This window comes from Falco naumanni, chromosome 8 (genome assembly GCF_017639655.2).
Source record: "Falco naumanni isolate bFalNau1 chromosome 8, bFalNau1.pat, whole genome shotgun sequence".
NCBI classification, from domain to species: Eukaryota; Metazoa; Chordata; class Aves; order Falconiformes; family Falconidae; genus Falco; species Falco naumanni.
In genome coordinates, this window is record NC_054061.1 from 22,575,314 (window position 1) to 22,598,230 (window position 22,917).

A 22,917-nucleotide genomic window follows, 5' to 3' on the forward strand; every position below is an offset into this window, starting at 1 on the left:
GTAGTACTTACTGCTTCTTCCTTTCTGTAGTACAGTAATAATTTACCTGGCTAATCTCTTAACAACACTAAGTCAAAATAACTTCAGTAGCAATTATCAGATTTTTGATTCATAAGAAAGACGTATTAGCTGTTCTAGTTCTATGTGCAATTTAAGAGAGGTTGGGCAGATTTTCAATTTGGTGAGACACACGCCCTGCTTACCAAGCTGCTCCAGGTTCCCACACTCACATTCCTTCCGAGCAAATTATAGAACAAATTGGGGGGGGCGGGGGACGGAGAGAAAAGCAGTAATTTATGAAAACATGGTACACCATAATTTTGCCATTTTTCTGCAATAAGGATGGCAAATGATTCATGGGGAAAAATGAAATATATTTCACTGTCAGTTCAATAGATCTAAGATTTACAGCTTCTTGACTTGGACAGGAAAAACTCAGCTTGCATAAAAATGAATTGCAAATCAGTTAATTGTAGATATGCAAAAATAAAAAAAGAATCTGTGTGCTTCAGTAAAATAAACTGAGCAACAATTTAGAAGAGAGAGAATGAAAGGCAGCAAAGTCCTGTGTTTATTCTGGGGAGGGCAGGAGGCTGGGGAGGCAGGCAGGCTGCCTTTCTAAGGGACCTTTGAATCGGTTACACCGACCCAACTCCCTTCACTTTGTGTCAATTTTACTGATCAACCTAATTACATTTACATCAGTTGGACAAACAGATTACGGTATCTTGGTGAGACAGAACCAAGTTTGCCTTATTTAGTCAAATAAAGTCTACGGAAGGGAACTAGTGACACACAGCCAGCTACAGCATGGCCCTGTTGCAGACGTTTGCACAGAGAAGACACAGCCCCGCTGCACCAGGGCCAGCAAAAATCACAGCTGCCGCCGAATAAAACCAGCCTCACCTGCTGAAACATGGAAAGTTTAACACAGCCCCAGCCTGCCGAGTTCCACCAAACAGTCTTGGGCTGTGATGGTTCGGGATGCAGACAACGCACAGTGGCCGATGCTGGCATTTGCCGAGGATCAAGTTCAGTTAAATATACAGTTAAAACTTCCCAAAATGTTACAGAAACCAGTCCTCCTCCTCCTCATAGCCAGCTGGATAATCTGCCATACATGACAGCCCTTGCACAAGACTGTTGTGAAGGAAAAAAAAAAAAACAAACAACAAAAAAACCCCACCAAACACCCTGCCCCACCCCCAAAACAGCAGGCTAAAGCCTTGCTCAGGGGAGCAAAATTTAATCTCTGCCTCTATTTGCAAAATAAGAAGAGGCAAAATGATCCCAGCACATGCCTGCATCAGCGGCATCTTCCGAGTGAAGAAAGTATCGATTCTGAAACGCAGCCTGTAATCTCCAGCCACAGCAGCCCTGCACATGCTTTGTGCAGCCAGTGCTCCTGTGTCAGGGTACAGGCATGCAAGAATGGGGGGCTGGTGAAATAGGGGGAACGAGGAGTAAACCCTTGACGCAAATACACCTACAAATCTGAAAACCCTTCTTTTTCAGTGAGGACAAACAGCACTTACTTAGCAGCAAAGATTCATCCCCACTGAAGATGGTTTTCTCTCCTCAACAGATGCAATCAGTTCATATCTGACACGGGAAACACCCAGCTCAGGCACCAATGCTTAAATATTAATGTTGCTATGATATTCCGTATCATATTTCTAAAACAGGCTGCAAAGCGCAAGTGAACATAAGTTGCAATAAATCTGAATTTTTGAACGTTCAGTGGAGAAATGGTGCAAAGCCAGGGAACCCAGCCCCAAAACACTGTTCTAGAAAAACTCCTATTCATTTCAGTTCTGCCTCGAGTAGCAAATTCAGGATCATGACCCAAGGCAATTTTAGTGCTGCAAAGTATTTGGGACAAAGATGACTGTAGCAAACGTTTTCTGACATATTGCTTACACACCACAGATTAGATAAAATTCATAATCTTTGTGATTATACTTGGGAGGTTTCCATCCTGTTTATTTCTGGGGGGGACATGCTGAGGGGAGCTACTCTGGCCGCACGTACACAACCCCCATACTCAGTATAGCTACATCACAGTTGTAGAATATCCTTATTACAACTGTAAATTAAAACCTATAAAATAATATGTAGATTATAAAAAATGTGTTAAAACTGATAACAGCTTTACTGATTTACTGACAATGAAAATATATAGCATTTTTCCTGTCAGAACATTTATCAACACATGGCAACCCTGGACTAACTTGACATGTAAAATGATCAAAATGGATTACGAAATCTCTTCCATTCATTTCTATTGATTTTAGTTATGATAAAATTCATCAGTGTGCAAAGGAACACTTGCGACTGGCATTTCTCCCACACACACACAAAATCCAGGCCAATTGGCTGGCTGTAATTTTAGTATGAGATGGCTGCAGAATGCCTTACCCTGCATGTCACCAGCGAACGCACACAGTTCCTACATCCCAAGAATGCTAAGTGCTGTATTAACTCCTAATTTTCACTTTTAAACTATGAAGTATTAAATTCTGAGCTAAAATGGGAAAGCATGGATAAAATTATGTTTACTACAAAGCATCTATCTGAACATTTTTCCTTTAAAAATAAACTTTTTCGAGGCTAATCAAAGTTATTTTTGTAACTGCCATAACAAACTGCCAGTGAAGGGACCATTTTTAATCAGTTTTATTGATTCATGCTTTCAGTTCTTACTCTGTTAAAAACAAGGCACATTAAATACATCTTCTTATTGCTCTATAAATGCATGCGGCTCATTCTGTATATCAAAAGTAATAAATAACGGCAGTAAAACACCAAGACAGTTATAAAAATGACAACCCAGCCTCAAACACAGTATTTAACAGTTCAGTCTAGAACAGTAACCTGACAAAATATGTAAGTGCCACACGTAAAACTTGCGGTGCGTATACATGCGTGTACATATATAGATATATTTGTACACACATAAACACACTGCATGTATATGCATCCCCTGCTCCCAAGGCGAGCAGTTTATTTAAGACACAAAATCAACCCCCCCCATCCGGAAATCCAACTCCCATCTTAAAAAAAAAAAAAAAAAAAAAAATTACATTACTGTTTTTTCCACCTAGGATCAGAACAATGGAAAACAGTGACATTTTACAACTCTTTCTACAGTACATTCACAAAAACAAACAAACAAAAAAACCCAAAAAAAAACCCCACCCCAAACAACAAAGCCATCACTCCTGAAAACAGATGTGAGGTGATAAATAAATACTTCTAGATTTTTTCCATGCATAGATTTAGCTGTTTTAAGTAACACGTGCAATCTTCTCTTGTTACACAAGGTAGTCATACGAGATCTTGCTGTGCCATACAAAAGAGCCGAGAAGCATGACAGTAAAGTGCCTGAGATGCAAAGCAAATTCGTATCGGAGGACACACATATAGCCATGAATATCCCAAAGTCACATTCTGTATGCAGCATTACTAAAACAAGAGAACAAAGAGTATACTTTGGGTACAAAGCAGAAAATCCTGGCTTTACAGGTAAACTTGTATTATTAATTCTTAACAGTGCCATTTATAGAGTGGAGAATTTCTCTTTAAACTGTACAAAAGATGTTAAATATTGTAAATATTTTTCCTTATGTACCCTGGAAAAGGTCTCATTACTTTTTTTTTTCTCCTTTAATTATTGTGAATCATAAAATCCTAGCCCCTTTCCCTCCCTACCTTGCTCACTGAACCAAAATAACCTGTGTATTGTACATTCACTTCCCTCCAATTCTGCAGCGTATGTAAAATCTGTTACCGTGCTCTTATCTGAAAAGCGTTTTAGAAATACGAAGCTGTGTCAAACACTACAAACTTAACCTGAATATACTGGAACATATTTCAAAAAGAAAAGTTTAGAGGACCACAGAAAAAAACCCCTTTGTTCATAAAAAAATTCTCACACTGTCAAATGTTCTAACTCCTTATTCACCTGTGCCTCACTAGCACAGGACTTGAAGCAGAAAAGCCACAACCCTTTAACAATCTCTGCATTTTGGTACAAGGCAGCATCAAAAAAAAAAAAAAAAATTAATATGCAGAAACTATCTGAAAGGCATTTTACCCGAGACAATCTCCTTCCCTCCAGATTTTACCAATTTTTTGGACTGACAGAAATATAACCAGTACTGGATTTTAAATGAGGCTTGCCCATTTTTTTTATCTACTATTTTTAAACACATGAATTTTAAATTATTTTTTTTAAAAGGACTCACCTCCTCAGACAAACACAACATCTGCACTTACTATGCGACATACTAACGTTCCTCAGCATCTCCATTTTGTGTATGTAATAATTTCCCCTTTTAAAATATCAAAGTAATCCTTGGTGTTCATTCCTGTATTGTTCTTTTCCATTAGTGAAAGTGGTGATATCAGTTAAAATAGATCAGATTTTACACAAGTATAAATTCTGACATTTTGGAACTGAAGCTTGGTTTGAGTTGTATATTGGTATTTACACTCAAATACTAGAATAGAACAACAAATTCATCAATAAACTATTCTTACATTTTTCCCTTCCTTGTTCTATATTAAGCAGAAATATTCCATCTGACCTCAAACCTAGTCAGTCTAACAACAGAAAGGCAAATAGCCACATACAACATTGTTGGAAACAGCTCAAGTGAGTGGTCCTAATTTATTTTTTTTTTAATTGATCTGCTGAAAAATAGCCCTTTTGCTTTTACAGAAAAGTTAGTGGAATGCAAAAAACATTTCATTTTGTTTCACGTTGTGGCTGAGCATTTTCAAACAAACAATTAAGACTGTCACACTGTCAAAACCTGCCACCTTCTACATATAACCAGTGTTTGTCCAAAACTTGGAACAGTATGAAGCCCTTTACAGCACAGAACACCACCTGCTAGACAACGCTATTTATTAAGGGAAGCTTATTTTTATTAAGATGGGAGAAAAGAAAGCTGTCCCCTAGCTTTTTAACTAAATTATGAGCTTGGGTGATTAATCAAGATGTCTTGCAGTTTTCCAGTTTCATACTGCTGATATTTTTGTCTGGCCAAGTACTGGTACCACTGAAATAACAGAGCACTCGAAACAGCAAAACCAACCACCTACAGAAGGCTCATGACAGTTCCTCACCGTAATCACTACCTCAGGAAGCGTCAGTTTTGTTCCTTCTGTGATACCATCTTCAATCCAAAACATCAGCCTTCCCTCGCTTTCTCTTTGCTGAAGAGGACAGATCAGCAGCTTTCAAATACTAAACACGTTTTTTCACATTTAAAGGCAGGATTCACTTTCTGAGCATCATTGTTGTTAAAGGTAATGGTGATATAAAAGTTAATGAACAAGGCAGTATCTGCACATGTGCTTGTGCGTGCACCCAAATCTTTCTAGACCGTATTCCTGAACTCTTGTTAATAAACCCATCTAAAGAATATCCAATCAAAAAGGCCACATACTGGAGTATTAAGAGCTGCACAGAAAACCATTAATAATAAAAACAAATGCACCAACGTATTTTTGTAAGAGCTACACCGATGGACTGATACTGGTCATCTCGGACACACAAGGACAGTCAGAAGCACTGGAATGTTTTTCAGCAGGGATGCAGCTATGTGGCTCCATCAGCTGCAGCTGGGAGCAGACATCATGTTTGAACTCACAGTCCGCCACCGCTCCGGTCCACCGGAATCACCATCCGCTGGCGCAGATTCTCCTCGGCAGTCTTCATCAGCACAGCCAGCCGGCTTCCAGACACGTGGCCCTTCTGAATGGCACTCATGAGCTTAAGGTAGGAGAGGGAGAGCATCCCGTTAACTCATTTGCAAGACAAAGAATGAAGGTAGAAGGTACAGCCCCTGATGGCCAGGCCTCAGGAAGCAGCCAGAGGGACACGGGGTAACTGGGCCAAACCCACAACCAACAGCAGTCCCTGAGCAGGCACCACACCAGCCCTCCGCTGACAAGGCTTAGGGGGCACAGACACCAGCTCGGTGCTACTCCCTCCTCCGCACGAGGCGGAGTGGAACTGCTGGCTGTCCTGCCCATGGGCCACCAGCGGTGGACACTGGCACACTTCCAGTCTAAACAATGACAGAGTTAATTACTTTGTCCGTGAGCCATTAGCAAGTGTTAATGAATATACAGAACTGATTTTTCCATACATAAAGCAAAACTGCTGTACGGTTTCAAAGACTCACCTCGAAGCTCATTTACATTTTCCAGAAATATCAATGAAAGTTTTGGCCAGGCATGGGTGGCAGGAAGAGTAGAAGTACTAAATATGATCCACTTGGAAGCGACGGTGCAGGCAACCAGCAACACCAGCTTTTTTTCAGTGACATTTAAGAATGCAAGATAACCCATGTAACTGCACAGGCTTGGGGAGGGGGGGTGGGGTGGTTTTTGTTGTTTTGTTGTTGTTTTGGGGAGGGGGGGTGCTGCTTTTTTTAAAAAAAAAAAATACCTGAAAGATGTAACTAACAGAACACCATTCCTCACCTACCATTGACCCCAGACCATACACCTTCCTCATTTGCCCTTCTTTGTAGGGATAGTGTACTTGACTTCCACAATTCTTTCAAATCCAAATTCCTTTATAGACTTTTAAAACTAATTTGCCTTTAAGTCCTGGAAACTGGACTCAGCTCTATCTTAACGAATACACACTAGTGCTAAGATTTTAGTTAATTCTTTTTTATCCCATGGATAAAGCAAGCATTAGACTTGAAATTACATGCAGTCAGCTTGTCAAAGACTACTATGGAAAGCAATCGGCACTTAGAAAATGCAATTTCTTACTCCCACTGAGTGCTAAGAATCCTTCAGATTTCTTTCCCTCTACAGGAAAACCTATTCATTAGATCTGCAGCTGGACCTATGCAAATGTGGCATCAACCCTGTCAAAGCAGGAACAAGTGCCAGGGAGGGGAAAGGGAGAGAAGGGACCCCCGTGCTTTACAGACCCAGCTGAGGATGGCAAAACCTCCCTGTGTTTTAAAGGAGCTTTGACTACCCTGTGCAGCCCCGAGGCAGGACAGATGACAGAGCTGGGAATGAGAAAACCAACAGTAACAGCAGTAGCTACTGCCAGCAAGGGAAGCTGACCGTTGCTTGGGCTTGGCGTTCTCCCTTGGCTCCCTTCCCGCTTCCAGAGCAATCCCTACACATGGATGGGAGGCCCTACTCGCACACCCATTCACCCCGCTTGACAACACACCTGACTACCAGTGTGTCCGGTCGGACTACACTGCGTGCGCTGTGTGGAAGCGACCACAAAAAAGATGGCTGATCCTCTGGCACTGCCATGAAAGCAAGAGTTTCTGGTACAAGGGTCCGTCAGGTTGGGAAACAAGCTTCCTCCTGATTTAACACGGGGGGATGGTGCATTTATGTACCAAAACTAATTCCCAAGGTCCCCCTCGTTTCTTAAGCATAAATGACAACAGCACTAGGCTTCTGTGTGCAAGTCTCTGGAAAAAGAGTCACTGCGGTAAGACAGCTCCGCACGCTCCTCAGCGCTGTCAGCGCTCTGCCTCCCTGCTGCGGTGGAACGACCTGTTTGTATTAAATGCTGATCAATGCAGTCCACTTTCTCTGTGTGAAACACCTGTAAGCTGGTGAAACACGGTGTCTGCTGGGACCAGTCCTCACAAGACCATTATTTGAGTTACATTGGCAATCTGCAGTTGGCCAAATGAAAGCCCTTGGCGTTGCCCTGCTCCCACCTGGAGAGCTATGCAGCCACCCTGGTACAACGTGTTCCTATATTCTAATATAAACGTCCACAAATATTTGCACATGGCTTTCCACAAGCATTCTGCGGTAAAATGCAATTACTTGAAAGTTTTCAGAAAGCAAACACAAAAGTATTGGGAACTGACTTAACAGATCCATTAAAAAAAATTAAACAAACATTTAATGTATTTTGTTCCTTCCATGGCAACCTCCTGTTAATGTTATTACCACGCTTCTCCTTAGCACTTGGCTACGCAGCAGCTCCCCATGTGCTGCTCTCTGCCTCTACGGGAAAGAGGTGCATAGGCACAAGTGATCATTACTGCAGGGCCAATCACTAATGTTAAATATTTAGACTGCATTGTGAAATGTACAGAAGAAGCCACAGAGTTACACAGTTTTACAAAAGTAATTGTGAAACTACACCAAAACAGTGACTTGCCTTTTATGTTTTACAGATATTATGACACAGGGCAGGCAACCCCTAATGAGACGGTTCAGCACAGTAAAGCAAAAACTCCAGAAAGCCACCAAAAATCCACAGAAGACATAACTACTAGTTGTTTCAGCTTCTTAACAACAAGGTATCCAAACTAACCAAACTGTAGTTTAACACAGCCCTTACAATAAACGGTGGGTTCCCCCCCCACCAATGAAAAGTTTTCACATGCAAAGGGATCTAAGACGGAGACCCTTTTCAATAGCCAGAAAAACAGCTGTGGTTTTCTTTTATATTTGAATATGTAAGCACAAACTCCCAAAGCCATTGTTTCTTCTTTCCTCCCCATGGTTTAGTCGGGGTATTTTTTTCCTCTTACCCCAACTGCATTTCATTTACCCAGCTAGATTGCTGCATTTTAGGCAAATAAATAGTCCTTTTTTCTAATGCTGGACACAACCTGTGAAAATTTTCTGCATTTAGATTCAACAATGCTGCTCTTATCTACAGCTCATCTCGAGAGAGACAATTACCATTTCCTTTGCCTTGATCTTGTTTGTTTAACTTGACACAGTGAAGAAAGGGCTGACATTGACCAAAATCCCCAGCATTAATTTATCTCATGTTCGGCATTCATCATTGCCACCATGCAGGAAAGACATGGCAGGCACTTGAAATACCACACCAAGAAAGGGTCTACAAAAACAAGGCTGGCGGGCAAGCTGCACATGCAAGAGGAGCTGGGCAAACAAACATTTCAGTAGCACCCTTAATTTTATTTTAAAATCCTGCAAAAAGTAGATGTGTGGTTGTCAACGTAATGTCTTCCATACAAACTGAGATAATGTTAGCCAATCCAGGAATTAAAATGGGATTATATTGACTGGATGTGCTTTAACTACAAGCTCATTCTTTAAAATAATCAAAATAGTTTAGAAACTCTAATCACTTAAAAGACCCAGATAAGTGCCAGTTGCATAGCTGTGCCATATACCTTCCAATGGACAATTCTAACACATTGAATATGTTTAAACAGCATTTCTGTATTAAAAAAGCCAAATTCAGGTCTGTACTTTGTAAACTGGACCTGTTCTTTGGGTCCCATTGTTTCTGTACAAGGAAAAAAAAAAAAGCTGAATTTCAAAGTTGCTTGACGATGGCTCTGTGTGTCACTTATCTTGTGATCTGGCAAATAGCATGAATATTCCAGCATTTACCCAAGTAACACTCACATAGTCTACAACCCAGCCCTTCAGCAAAGAGCGTGTGTGTGGAAACGAAATACTTATGCCTTTGTTCATTAAAGTTACAGCTTATCTTGTAACAAAGAAACACCTACCTGCAAAAACTCATTGAGTTCAACCTGTCCATTTTTGTTCAGATCCACTTCATTTAGAATATCATGAAGTGTATTTTCAGCAATTTGCACACTGATGCTCTAGACAAAATAAAAGCACAGAAGTATGTCAACTGGATTGTTCAGCACTATTTATGCCCCACTCTGAAATTCAGATAAGAGGCTTAAAAAGGAAACTAAAAGAGCACAAGGAAACATTACCTCCAAGACACGCTGTACATCCAGTATAGTAATAAACCCTTTCTTGTCCTTGTCAAACATGTGGAATCGCTTCTTGTACCTGCAAGATAAGGATTATCAGTGGGAAAAACTGCACTCAGAAGAATGACAGGTATGAATTCCTAGCAGCACAGGGATCTCTTTTACTTTACTTACCTTTCAATATCTGAAGGCAGTAGACTGATTTCAGAACTGTCTGTTAATTGATCCGATTTTACTTTGTAGCCCATTTCATAATAGAGAAATTTTTTAGCAGCTTCAAGTTCTTCCTGCAACAAAAAAGAAAAACTGTATATCTCAGGAATAGCAAGTTCTTACACAATTATTTTTAATGTAGTGTTTCTTAGATTCTTCCACTTAACTAGAACTTTAAACTAAAGTCCAAAAATTAAGCAGATGGTAGCTGAAAAGTATTAAAAAAATAAATTAGGCTTAGGCAATTTTTAATCTTGAAAAGAGTTACCAAGTCTAGTTAAGACTTCTAATTACTGTGTAAAAGCTTTTAGGACCATACCACGCCTTCAGTCACAAATGGTACATCTACCTATTTCATGAAGAATGGCACCTGCAAGTCAGGCCCAAAAAATGCCATTTGAATCAGAGCTCATATCTTAGCAGAATGTTTCACTTACTTGTCTAAAATCAGGGGGAAAAAAAATACTGGCTCAACACCAGGCAAGTTCTTTATGTTTTGAACTAGTTTTCCTGATGGTAATGAAATTAATTTATTACCTGAAAGTTCAGCGCAAGGCCTTCCATAGCCAGGTTTTTTAATAAGTGATAAAGAACTGACATATATAAAGTACTGTCAAACGCAGTTCTTTCTACAGCAATGAGTATACCAAATAGGGTTCTAAGAGTGATCAAGCATCTGTCACATGGACAACAATATTAAATGGTGTGCGCTGCAGTTAACAAACAAGAGTAAGCATGCTAAGTAACAGCAGCAGTAGCAGTAAAAGATTCCTAGGCACGTACACATAAGCCACTTCATCTAGCAAGGACTTGTTCGTGAAGGCATATTAGGAGACCAACTAAACTATACCAGACTACTCTTACATACTTCAATATAAGCACACAAATTAGCCTTAAAGTCCCAAACCAACAGAGACTTATTTAATGGTCTTACTATAAGATCTAAATTAAAGAATGCTCTTCTGGATAGGCATTGAATTGCCTCGTCCGTCAAGCTGAAATATAGCCCATGCTGTAGAAAAGTAGCACTTCAAAATGGCCCGAGACTGGTTACAGAAGGGATGCTCAATAATTAAGGTGGTCTAGCTTCTTTTGAAAGAAAAGGAGACTTTTCCAAAAGAAACCTCAGCTGACATTCAGGGAATGCAGAGGCTGCCTTGCTAGCATTAGTAAGCCCACACAAGCCACAGGCGGCTTTGTAACTTACAGGTGCACGCAGTATTTGCTAATTGTTCTTCCAGCAGGTTACCGTGAGAATGGGTGCGGAACTACCCAGCTACAGGCTGTTGTAATTAAGGCTGTCCATGCAACTTTAACATCATGCTGGTTTCAAATTCTTTGCTTTGCAAGCTTCCCATTTTCTAATCTATTGTTATGGAAGAACTGATATAGCTATAACACAGTCAATTATTATATCAGCAAATCTCATTGGGTATGGGTGAGACACATCTAACTTCAAACACCTCTGACTATGAGGTTGCTCAGCATACATGCATGCCAGCAACACAGGTCACATCTGTGACACAATGGTATCCCTTTCTTTATGCATTCCTGTGGGAAGACTTTAGGATCACAGCAGGTCCCCTGGCTAGGAGGATTCTAATGAGCTCCTTCCAGAATGTTAATCAAAATTCTAACTGGCTAAAAGGTTTCAGGAACAGTCCAATGGAAACTTCCCATCCCCTTTGGAGTGGAAGAGCTAGGTGAGCATTCACAGGTTGTGTTTGCTTCTGAATCAAAGAAGCCCTGAACCACGTGTTCCGTTAGGGTACAGCACTCCTTGCGCTGCCTTTCCTCCGTCGTGCTCTTGACAGCATTGCAAGTGCAGCCTCCAGTATTCTGGGCATTTATCTTTTTATGACAACAGAAAGAAGTGATAATCGGTAACTTACATGATGTAATAGCTCAGAAGGAGCAAGATTCATGTCAGTAAGTGGGATGTCTACATCTAAGCTAGTTATCCAAGGTACTCCTGGCAGTTTCTGGAGATCTAAACAGGGCTGTAGGGTGCAATTCAGTGCACGCACAGCAGATGCCTTCATTAGGGTAAGTCATCTGAATTAAGTTTGTTTACTACAAAGCAGGCATACAGCAACCAGCTCAGAGAGAGACAGCCTGTTACGACACTGAAAGTAAAAGAGAGACGAGTACACTGAAAGTAAAAGAGAGACGAGTACACTGAAAGTAAAAGAGAGACGAGTACACTGAAAGTAAAAGAGAGACGAGTACACTGAAAGTAAAAGAGAGACGAGTCCCATGCAGTATGTCTAAGCGAAGACCCACTGGGGGCAAAGGAAGCTAACAATGACCTTAAACATTGATTTAGGCCAGAGATGGTGCAAACTCAGTATCGTAACTTTTCAAAAGTCACAGCAGACAAAAAGGAGTGACATGGATTACAAGATCCTCCTTTTCTGAGGCAGATCTGTTGAAAAGTACCAGTAAACAAAATATTTGAACAGGAATTGGATAGCAATGCGAAGTCTGCTTTCGTTTTTAAAGCTGGGGAACAACAGGATACAGATTTCACTTTCCCCTCCACCCCCCAGCCAATACCAACTCATTTCACAGCTATTTTGATAAAGTCTTTCTAATGAAATACACCAAGTGAATCATCCTCTCAGGGAGAAAGCATCACTTGAAGTTTTCTATTCAACTGATTTAGATCGTTAACATGGAAACTACTTAAGAAAAACAAAACAGTTTCAGATGAAAAAGGCCCTTTGTACCTCTTTTTTCTGCTCACTCCAGTGAAGTTCTTTCCCCATTATATCTACGATTCTTGGCAGGGCTTCCTCTGCAGCCTGAACATTCAGAAAGGCCAAACGAGTACGTCGGGAAATCATATCCACTGCCGTGCGGGCATACTCTTTAACACCATAGACAACCTAGAACAGTAAGACAAAGGGGAAAAAATGCAGATGAGAAAGTAGACAGACATTGTCAGAAATTATGCTTAGTGTCACAAACCACTCTGGTGGGCTGGCTATACAAAATGAACTTTCTGTAACTACTTCACACCCAGCCAAGAGCAGGGCTTGAAAAGCTCCCTTTTCCTTGAAACATTTTATAAAATGCATCTGGCAACAAACATGTATATATGAAATAAAAAAAATAAACATTATCTAGTTATAAATATTTAATTATATATATTAAATATGTGTGTATATAAACATAAAAATAAAGCATGCTTCAGGGAAGAGAAGAAACAAGAACAGAAAAAAATTCTGGACCTCACCAAAGGAAAGGGCTTATAGAGAGGTTTTCCAGAGCAAGACTGACCTGCTCTAGAACCTGTTTATCCCAAGAAGAGAATCAAAGAACATTATATAGTTTTTCCACGTACCTCAGCTTCAATATAAGGAAATTCTGACACAAGACGCTTCCCAACAATAGGCCATCTCTTTCCTGTAACTTGGGCTATTTTGGCCACTTCAAAAGCCTTGTCACCATAGGTTGAAGCTAGATGCTGAGCCACCTATGGAGTTCAAAACAAATTAAATATGCTTCTGAAAGAATAACAAATATTTTTTCTTGTCAATTCTCTTATCAGCAATAAGAAATAGGCTGAAGAAGTTATTAGATTTTGATTGTGTGGGAAGAAACTATTTTTGCTGTGAATGGGTTAGATCAGCACTGACACCACTGCGTATGTATCAATGCAACTGTGACCAATGATGCTCCGCTCTTCTGCTACGCTGTGATCACATCTGAGGTATAGATTTTGTTGGGCTCCAAGACGACAGACCCCAGCATGTCAGAACATTTTAAAGCAGGAAATAGTCAAGATTAGGAGGAAGGGAAAAGGGAAGAAAAGAAGAACAATTACTAAAATGTATTTTTGTTAAAACTATCTTTGCCCCAGCCAGATAATAAGCTCTTATTAGGTTCAACAGACCTTTGTACAAGTTATGCTGATATTAAATTTAGTGGAAAAACAAAACCCTCCAACACAGAAACATCAGAGCATCAACAGACACCATGACTCACCTCACTTTCAAGTCCATAGTCTTGGACCAGCCTAATGTAGAGAGTGGGACTCCAGTCCTCAGCCCCTTGTAGCTGCAGTCTAATAGTTTTACTGGAACCTGCCTTCAGATCATGTGCCTGAACAGCTGCATCGATGGCATCCTGTGCCATGGCACGGTAGGTTGTCCACTTCCCACCTGTAACCACACATTTACTTCTTTATTTGGGGAATGCAAGAAGAATACAAAGGCAGTATGTACGATATATATTTCACATCTTCATTACTAGACTTGCTCTAAAGAGCCAGTCATGCTACCACTGACAGATCATTATCTAGTCATAGGTACATGAAGGATTAACCTGTAACAAGAAAAGTTTTGAATAAAATACACTGGGAAAGCCCAACAAAGCTATACCTCAAAGAGAACTTCCAGTACCTGCTATCGTGACAAGGCCACTATCGCTAATGGTAACAACATGATTCCGGGATATTGACTGTGTGTCTTTGGAGTTGGGGTCTGTGACCAGAGGACGAATGCCACTCCATGCTGCCAACACGTCTCCTCTTCTCACTGTCCAGAACCAAAGATCAGCCAAAGTCAGCCAGGAACTGATGGGTATTATTATCTCCTATCCCTCCCACGGTCCTTGTGGCATTGCCTCCAAGTAGATACCTGCTGTGAAACAAGGACTGTACCACACAATGCTTGTTAGCTGAGCAACTCACCACGCTGGAGAAGATTCTCCAAAGTAATGGAATAAGCTGGGCTCCAGAATTAAAAACAGCACTGCCCTGGCTGGTATCAGTAATATTCTCTAGCCCAAAGCAATATCAGAGACAGAAAGGTCTGTTTTTCACACGGTTAAAAATCCAACAAAACAGAGACATCCTGGGAATGGATCAACCAAGAAAGATTCAACTGCTAAATCCACCGATCAGCTCAAAAAAACCCCAAACCCAAAAAACAAACCCTAACAGAAACAACACAGAGCCCCCAGCACTAAGTCTTCTCCTTGTTTGCTTGTGCTGACAGGACAGTCATACAGAACCACAGAAGATCTCAAGTTGGAAGCACCACTGAGTCCAACTCCTTACATTACATTTCAGAAATCAAAATAAAGTTCTTTCCACATGAGTGTAACATTTGCTTTTAGGATTTCAAAGGTTTTCCTCTAGCTTGTAGGTTATTTTTCCAAGTTTTCTTCTTGACAAGTCATCTTTATCCACAGCTTTAATCATAAGTGCAGTTACACAGATAGACATGGAGGAAATTTATTGGCAAGGTTGTGGCTGGCTGTAGCACATCCCCAAAGCTTGTACCCTTACGCCAGCGCTTGTCACGGCACAGCAACCCAAGAAGGCCCAGCTGTCTTGTCAAAACCACCCAACAGAAGTCCACATCTCCTAACACAACCGCCTCTTGCAGCCCTGCCTTCTCTTCCTCCTTATCGCTGCATCAGGAACACCATGCCACTCCACAAGAAGCCTGACCTAACGGCCATTTACTACTTTGTGGCCCCGTGCTACTCTTCTGCTTCCTGTCCAGTTACAAGTATATCCCCAAGACCAACCCTGACTTCTCAGTAAACTTGGAGGAAGAAAACCTGAAGGCATCAAGTAGTCACAAAAGCCCTTCCCATTTGTAGAGAAATACCATAGCCTCCAAAAGTCACCTTTTTAAATATAAAAAACATTGGACAAATAGAGAATTTAATGAAATTAATTTTGTTGCTTATTAAATTTGCAATATTAAGATTGACAGATTTACTTTATACTGAAGTCTTTGGAGCATATTTTTGTTACACAACTTTCAAGTAAATGATAATTGAAAATCAGTAAAAGGGTGTAAAAATATCCCCCAAAGAACACCAAATAGATTTCAGAAATCAATGGTGCTCTGCCAGCATGTTTAACCTGCCAAAATGAAGTGTTAATCACAGAAATAAGATACCATATTACGTTTATAAACTAATGAAACTAGAAAAAGCAGCATGCGTGACACTATAATTAAACAGTTGGAACACATCCAAGCCTGTGTAAGTTGATAACCCTGGCACTGTCTCTGGCAGCAAAAAGGCAGGTCTGCAGTGAGTTGATATGGCCAGCACAGTTGTTAATTCAATAACAACCAATCTATAAACACTGCTAATTGCATATGTGAAAAACAGCGTGCACCTAGGTAGGTTTCATTCAAAAGAATTAAACACTTCATAATGTACTTCTGTAAAATAACTTGCAAAATCTCCATCTTATTCCCATTCTTAACTCCACCAGTCTGGCCTACTGCACTTACTTACTATCGACTTCTGCTGAAGAAACTCAAGGTACATTTCCTGAAGATTTTTTTTGAACTTCACACAATACAAAGCCATCAGTTATCCGCTTCAGGAAACAAGTAATCTAGCATTTCCAACCTCCAGACAGCAAGTTTTCCTAAATGTTGCAGAATGTTGCAATGTTACTGACCGAGTGCTATTCAGATTTATTTTAATGCTGCTACCACAACAGAAATACAGAAGTACAAATGCTTTCACAGAATAATCAAATAAAACCCACCCTCACTATGAAGGAAAGAAACATCTCTCCTTTAAACCAGCGTTGAGTCAAAGCAGGCCAGCACCTTACAACAAATGTGTTTTCAGCTCAGCTACCGAAGGCAACAACTGTCAACAAGTAATTTTTATAAACTCTTCTTTCTTCCCATTGTACTTTCCCCTCCCCTGGAAATCTGACACTATTAAATATTCACCATATCAAGAAACGTAAATTCTACGAATAAAGTGCCTAGAAAATGGAAATAAAAACAAAGACATGGGAAAAGTCAGGGCAATTTTCCCTTTAAGAAAAACAGGTGAATCACTTGATGTACTTGTGTTGATGTATGACCAAACTGTCCCAGTCCTGCAAACCTTGACCAGAATGACCTGGCCATGCAGCTGGACAGCTAGCCCCAGGGAGGTGAAAGGTATGTGAAATCTGAACATGCAACTGTCAACAGATTCGCATTTAAATAGTCCAAGTAGTGCAGGTATATCGGGCAAAGCATCATTTTATAGCTCATGATGACACTTGTGACCCACCTGTTTTAAAAACTCCCAGATGCACAAGAACCATAGCTATCAGAGTCACAAAAAAAAATGGAAGACAGACAGCACTTACTCAAACTGAAATGCCACAGACTCATCAGTACCTTCCCAGGGAAAAACAGCTGACAAAAGTTTACCTTCAACATCAACACTAAGGTAGTTGCGCACTTCATTCAAAATGAAGTTTATATCTTCTTCTGTTGGTATGGGATGGGAAGTGACATCAGTTGGGCTGTCTGTGGTCCCTGCAATAGTCATCTTCTCCCATGGCAGGAAGAAAATCACTCTACCATCACTGGTGGCTGGGTCAAGCAGACCCATATTATCAGGGCTGAAATAAAGAAGGGACATGGTTCAAAACAGGTCGGGCATATCCAGGGATTCTGGTTTTGCACACCTGGTACCCCAGATAAGGTATTAGAATATTACCTTTGTTCTTAGATCAAATTATTTAAAATAAATAAATAAAAATTTAAAAAAATCAGAGATTTCACATGTGGCCATGACCTGACTTTATATGGTAGTCCCAGAAGATCTGAGAGAAATAAGGCCCTTGAATGTGATGCTCAGATATTACTACAATTTGATTTCCTAAGCAAGCTAGTAGACCACAACCTTAAATCGAGCCATCGGGCCTTTGGCACATCACATCTCCATTCACTCTGGAAAATCTTGCTCATTGCAATTTCAAATACAAACATTTGGAAATTTTAAAACAATTACTTGAAACTCATTAGAAATGAACAACTGCTTTTAATCAAAAAATGAACAATCGTCTATATTATGCCACAAAGGAAAGGGAAGGCTGAAACAGAATACACATTAAAATGGAAGAAGTAAGCACAGAACCCCAGTATTTTTTTGATGCATCTAGGTATGTCACATGAAAATTTAAAGATTAAATATTATTAACCCAAGTTATCAATTATCTGCACCCTAAACAGAGGACAAAAGACATACATAATCCCAATGACTTCTACACCCTGTATTCACAAAGAATGTAGGGCAGGAGGGGGCGAGCGTTAGCAACGGACAGAAAAAGTAAAGAAAATAAGAGAACAGCAACAGTGAAATCATAAGCATTATGAGTACATTTGAACCCTAAACTTCCAGTGATACCACAGCCCGAGTTTGTTAACCACCTGACACTTCAACAGGGATGAGCACCCACAGACTCCTGAGGGATTCTGACCAAGAATTATACTCTGAATGCTCCCGGCTCTTGCATTCCTGAACGGGGAATCGTGTTTTGAGGAAAAAAAAGACAAAAGAGACACTAACTGGATACTGCTATTCAGAGATTTTTCATTTGTTTATGCCAGTACTACAAACAGAATGATTCAGTAAAATGAAGAAAAAACTGCAATTCTTCGTACAGGAAATTTTAATTTATGTATCAATGTTTTCTGGTATAACATCAAAACCAAAAATAATCCTCAGGTACAAAACCATTTATCCTCATGAATTATTAAATAGCTCTGCTTACATTTCAGAAAACAAAAGGCTTCTATAGACATTTCAAAGTAAACAGCTTTTATATATGAAAACATTTAAGTTGCCCCTTTTTTTGTTCATTTTCATTCAAAGGAAAGATGTGGACCTCCCTTTCAGGTGCTGGAAGTCCTTGTAAAAACATCTGCAGTCTGTTTAGCAGTCTTCAGGTTTTGCATCTATTTCTGATAATGGAAGGAGGCTATAGGAGGTACATGGAAGGAGGACGGGGGGGTATGTCGGTGGTGGTAAGGACCACCAGAGAGGAATAATTCAATGGACTCAAATAACTAGTAACAGAATAAGCTGAAGGCAGACAAAGACCTGCTTGGATATCAATTACCTATTCAAGAGAGCCACAAGCTGAATCACTGAATATTTTGTTTTTAGGAAGTCTGAACTGACTACTGAAGGTAAGTTTTCAATATCTGGAAAGGCTAGAAGAGAAGCTGAAAATTTTATACATAGCATGTATATTAGAACTTTTTAAAATGATATTTATAGACAGCTTAAGCATACAGTTGGAGAAGTACAATTTAATAGGGGAAGTCAACACAGATTTGTGAAAGGTAAATCGCGTCAGACAAATGATTACTTTTTAAAATGAAAAAGCTATTGATTTAGAGACAGAGAAAACTAGAGATTTAATATACAGTATCAGAATATTCAGAAAACTTAAAAAAAGTTGTACTTTGAGAAAATGTCTAATGTGATTTTGTAAAAGCTGTTAAAAATAAGGAAGAGAAACAAGTAAAGACTTAAAACTAAGTTTCACCGCAACACCTATGGACTGGAGTGTTTTCAATCAGATTACACAGCAAATGATAAGAAAGGATGAAACAGTTTTCCATGTGATGATTAACTTGCTGAATTAATGACTACCAGCTGTCCTGGTAAGCTCTCTCAATTTCCTATTACTATGCTTGTTTCATCTTATATAAATAACTGAAGAGCCACTAAAACTAATGTAAAATAAGGTGCTTCCCATCAAAAAGAAGCATCCTAATACCTAAATACTGGCTGTTCTGGAATGTCTCTAGAGTCATGCCACTACACACCAAGAATAATTCTGAAACAACACATTTTTATAAGACATGAATTCTTATGATTACAGAATGGATGCGAGCTACAGCAATATCAGCCATTGCAAGATTTCTCTAGTAATTTTGAAAGACTATAAAGACTACTAACATGGGTAAGTTCAGGATTGTAAACTCTAATATGAGGTATAAATTAATGTCTTTACATGGAAATAGAGTAGCAAATGGTCTTGGAGTATAATACAGATGGCTCTGAAGTGACTGTCAGCAAAACAAACATCAAGGTACCCAGCCTAACGATAAAGCAAGAGTATGGTATTTAAGAATTGACTGAAAACAACTACTTTTTAAAAAGCCTCCTTTCCTAAAAAGAAGTGCAGTTAAATTGGGCAATATATGTCGAACGTATGAGAAATCAGGAAGAAATCTTGGAAAGAGATGACTGAAGTATACATAGAATGTAAGAAGCTATAGACTACTGAACTAGACAAGATGATTCAGCTGAAGGACAGATCTGAACTCTTGAGCTGGAAGTCAGTACATGTTCATTCCTAGACATTAAATATGGCATTTTACAGAGCAGACCAGATACACGGAAACCTCTAGTTGAAGAAGCATTTGACCAAAGCACGACAAATGCAGTTAAAGAACAAAAAAAGTATCTTTTCGTAGAGTAGAACTAAGGTTTAACACACAAGTTTACCTGGAATCTGGAATGCAGAGCAGAGAGGAAAATTCAAGACAGACATAAACCATCTGAAATTTGGCAGAAAGAAGGGGAAAAAAGTACTGCATTCATAGACGATTTCAGGCAGGAAGCCTATCTGAACAAACGCAGCCAAAATCCTGTCATTTTAGCAGATAACATACTTAAACAATAGGGAGTGAAAGAGACTTGCATAGCTACTAGAATAGACATGCACGTACTAAAAATAGAATTAATGAGAGGAGGAATAGTGGGACTATTAACGAAGAACCTAAATGAATAAGAAACCCATGGGAAACGAATGCATTAGGTTAGCATCAGTTTTACAAAACTTTAACTATGTTTATATATAAAAACCTCTACCTGTTAAAAAAATGTTCATTTGGGTAAGCATGGGCCAAAATTCTATAAAACATTTACCACAAGGCAAATGGACACACTGAAATTACAATCTTTGTTTGTTGAGGAATATTCCTTGGCACCAGGAGAAGACCTGATACAACTAAGATTAAATAACACAAGTATTTTCTATTTAGCAGACAGCTCCTTGGTTTAAGCTATCCCACCTCAAGGAAATTCAGTACAGTTTTATCTAATCAGCTGTTCTGTGGAGGCAGTATGTGGGTAGATACTATTTTACAAGAAAAGTAATGCCCACATGCTGACATACACAGGGGAACAAGGAGAACAAGAATTCTCTGTATTTCCAATTAAAATTATTAAGCTATTACAGAATAAATAAATTAGAGCCCTCATACATATCAAGCCATCTTCAACTTTGAATTTACAAAGTGAGTCAAAGTCTTAAACCTTTACATGTTTTTGCTGTAGGGCCATAAAATCAATCACACATGCCCTTCTCATAGTATATGAGCAAACCAGGATTACAACCCATTTTCCCACGCTGCTAGTGCTTTACAGCTGCTATCAGGCCATTTTCCCATTTTTCATGTGGAAAGACACCAAAACCCAAAAAAGGAACAGCATGCAAGAGCGATCTTACACTAGGCCAAAACCACCTCGATTTTACAGTCTATGGTCATGCCCTGTTGGGACAGCTCCAGCAAAAGCCACCATGTTGTGCACTGGAAGTCTAAATTCATATTCACAGAGGAGTGCAATGATGATATGGAAGGCATTATTGTAAAGTGCACTGTATCAACAGAATTGGGATAAGTCTATAAATGTGAATTTCCATTAGGATGCTAATGACTTCAGAAACCAAAGGTAATATTTGAGTTTCAACTGACACGGCTTACGTGGTAGAAAGGGATTTGGTTCTGCACAGTAAATAAGGAAAGAGAGCGCTCTCAGAGTGCCACGGGAACCTCTTCTGCAACAAGGGCAGCAGAGGGAGGCAAGTCCTTTCCACCAAAACAACCATGGGTGTGTGTCCACCGCAGTGTCAGAATCTAATCCTGTTATTTTGAACTACTCATTACAGTGCTTACGTGCTGCATTCATACTTGCTACAAGTGGAGTCGTAATGTGGCAGGGTATAGTGGCAGAGTGTCATTGCACAGACAGCTTTGTATTTAATAGGACAAGAGGTTTTTTATGAAGGTGGCAACCCCTCCGGAAGGTTTCATATGCTTTTTTGTTTTCTTAAGGTGGGGGTGAACAAGCAGTCAGCACACTCATCTCAAACTCATTATCAAAAAAGGTGCCTTTCACAAGTCTGTTTTGCTTTGCCTAAACACCCTTCTGCTTCAGCACAAGTTCTGCCTTGGTGAGTTTTAACTAAGAACTACAAGACCTCAGCATTTTCTGAATATGTGAAACTGTTCTTCTAATAGGCACAGTGCCAGAATCCTCTTTTTAAAAATAAATAAATAAATAGATAGATAGATAGATAGATAAATAAATAAATAGAGAATTGTTCATCCAAAACTACCGTAAAACCCACAAATGCATCTCTGCAAGCTTATTTATTACCGGCACCGTCAGAGATTGTTACAAATGGTTTAGGCTTTGAATATCGTTACCTGTAATAACCAGGCATCACAATATGCACGCCTGCACTTGGCTGACAGATGTTTGGTACTTCCTGATCATCCATTTTGCGCACAGAGTCTGTGAAAGGTCCTGTAGCATTGATAACACATTTGGCTTTGACATCAAATTCCTGCCCTGTGAAAGAAAACAGTATCAATCACATACACCATTTGTTTTCCTGCTCACTGACACTCACTATTATTAATCTATCTACGAACTTAACCTACTGTAAAGTATATCGTGCTTGTCTGAACAGAACAGCTGGAATGGTTTTTAAAAATTAACAAAGCTTTCATGTAACACCAGATTTGAAAGAAAATGTTTTGCAGTGAAACACCATCTTATCTGTAAAGGCAGAAGAAGATAGACTGGGTGGGAGAAGTTCAGCTGAAATCTGCCTCTCAAACAAGAGATTTCAGTCTCAACCTGTAGACTCGGTAAATGGGATTATTACTGTACAGCACGTAGCATTTTACAATATCATCTTTGCTTGACAGAAGGGTTTGGATGTAAAGCTTAGTCTACTCTGCCAAAACACTAGGATTTGAGTGAAAAATCTGACAGAAGTTAAACATGATTGACACTAATGGTATGCCACTGCACTCTGGGAAGATGGCTCCTTTGTCGGTTCATTGATATTTACAAACAGCAGTGTTCCCCACTCCTCTCTTGTTTCGTTATCTCT

At 39.6% G+C, this 22,917-nt stretch overlaps 1 protein-coding gene across 2 annotated transcripts in view; it reads right to left on the minus strand.

The window, feature by feature from the left end:
- Positions 1–2,660: 2,660 nt before the first annotated feature.
- The window catches only part of GPD2 (glycerol-3-phosphate dehydrogenase 2), a 64,134-nt gene continuing 43,877 nt past the window's right edge, over positions 2,661–22,917 (minus strand). For both annotated transcript variants that reach the window (XM_040604325.1, XM_040604326.1), the window contains exons 8-17: positions 22,223–22,367; positions 17,138–17,331; positions 14,351–14,485; positions 13,935–14,110; positions 13,291–13,422; positions 12,674–12,832; positions 9,906–10,018; positions 9,732–9,810; positions 9,513–9,611; positions 2,661–5,782 (exon numbers count right to left, since the gene is read on the minus strand). In XM_040604325.1, the coding sequence (XP_040460259.1) occupies positions 5,657–5,782; positions 9,513–9,611; positions 9,732–9,810; positions 9,906–10,018; positions 12,674–12,832; positions 13,291–13,422; positions 13,935–14,110; positions 14,351–14,485; positions 17,138–17,331; positions 22,223–22,367 (1,358 nt within the window). In that variant the 3' untranslated portion in view covers positions 2,661–5,656. The remainder of the gene's footprint in view (positions 5,783–9,512; positions 9,612–9,731; positions 9,811–9,905; positions 10,019–12,673; positions 12,833–13,290; positions 13,423–13,934; positions 14,111–14,350; positions 14,486–17,137; positions 17,332–22,222; positions 22,368–22,917) is intronic.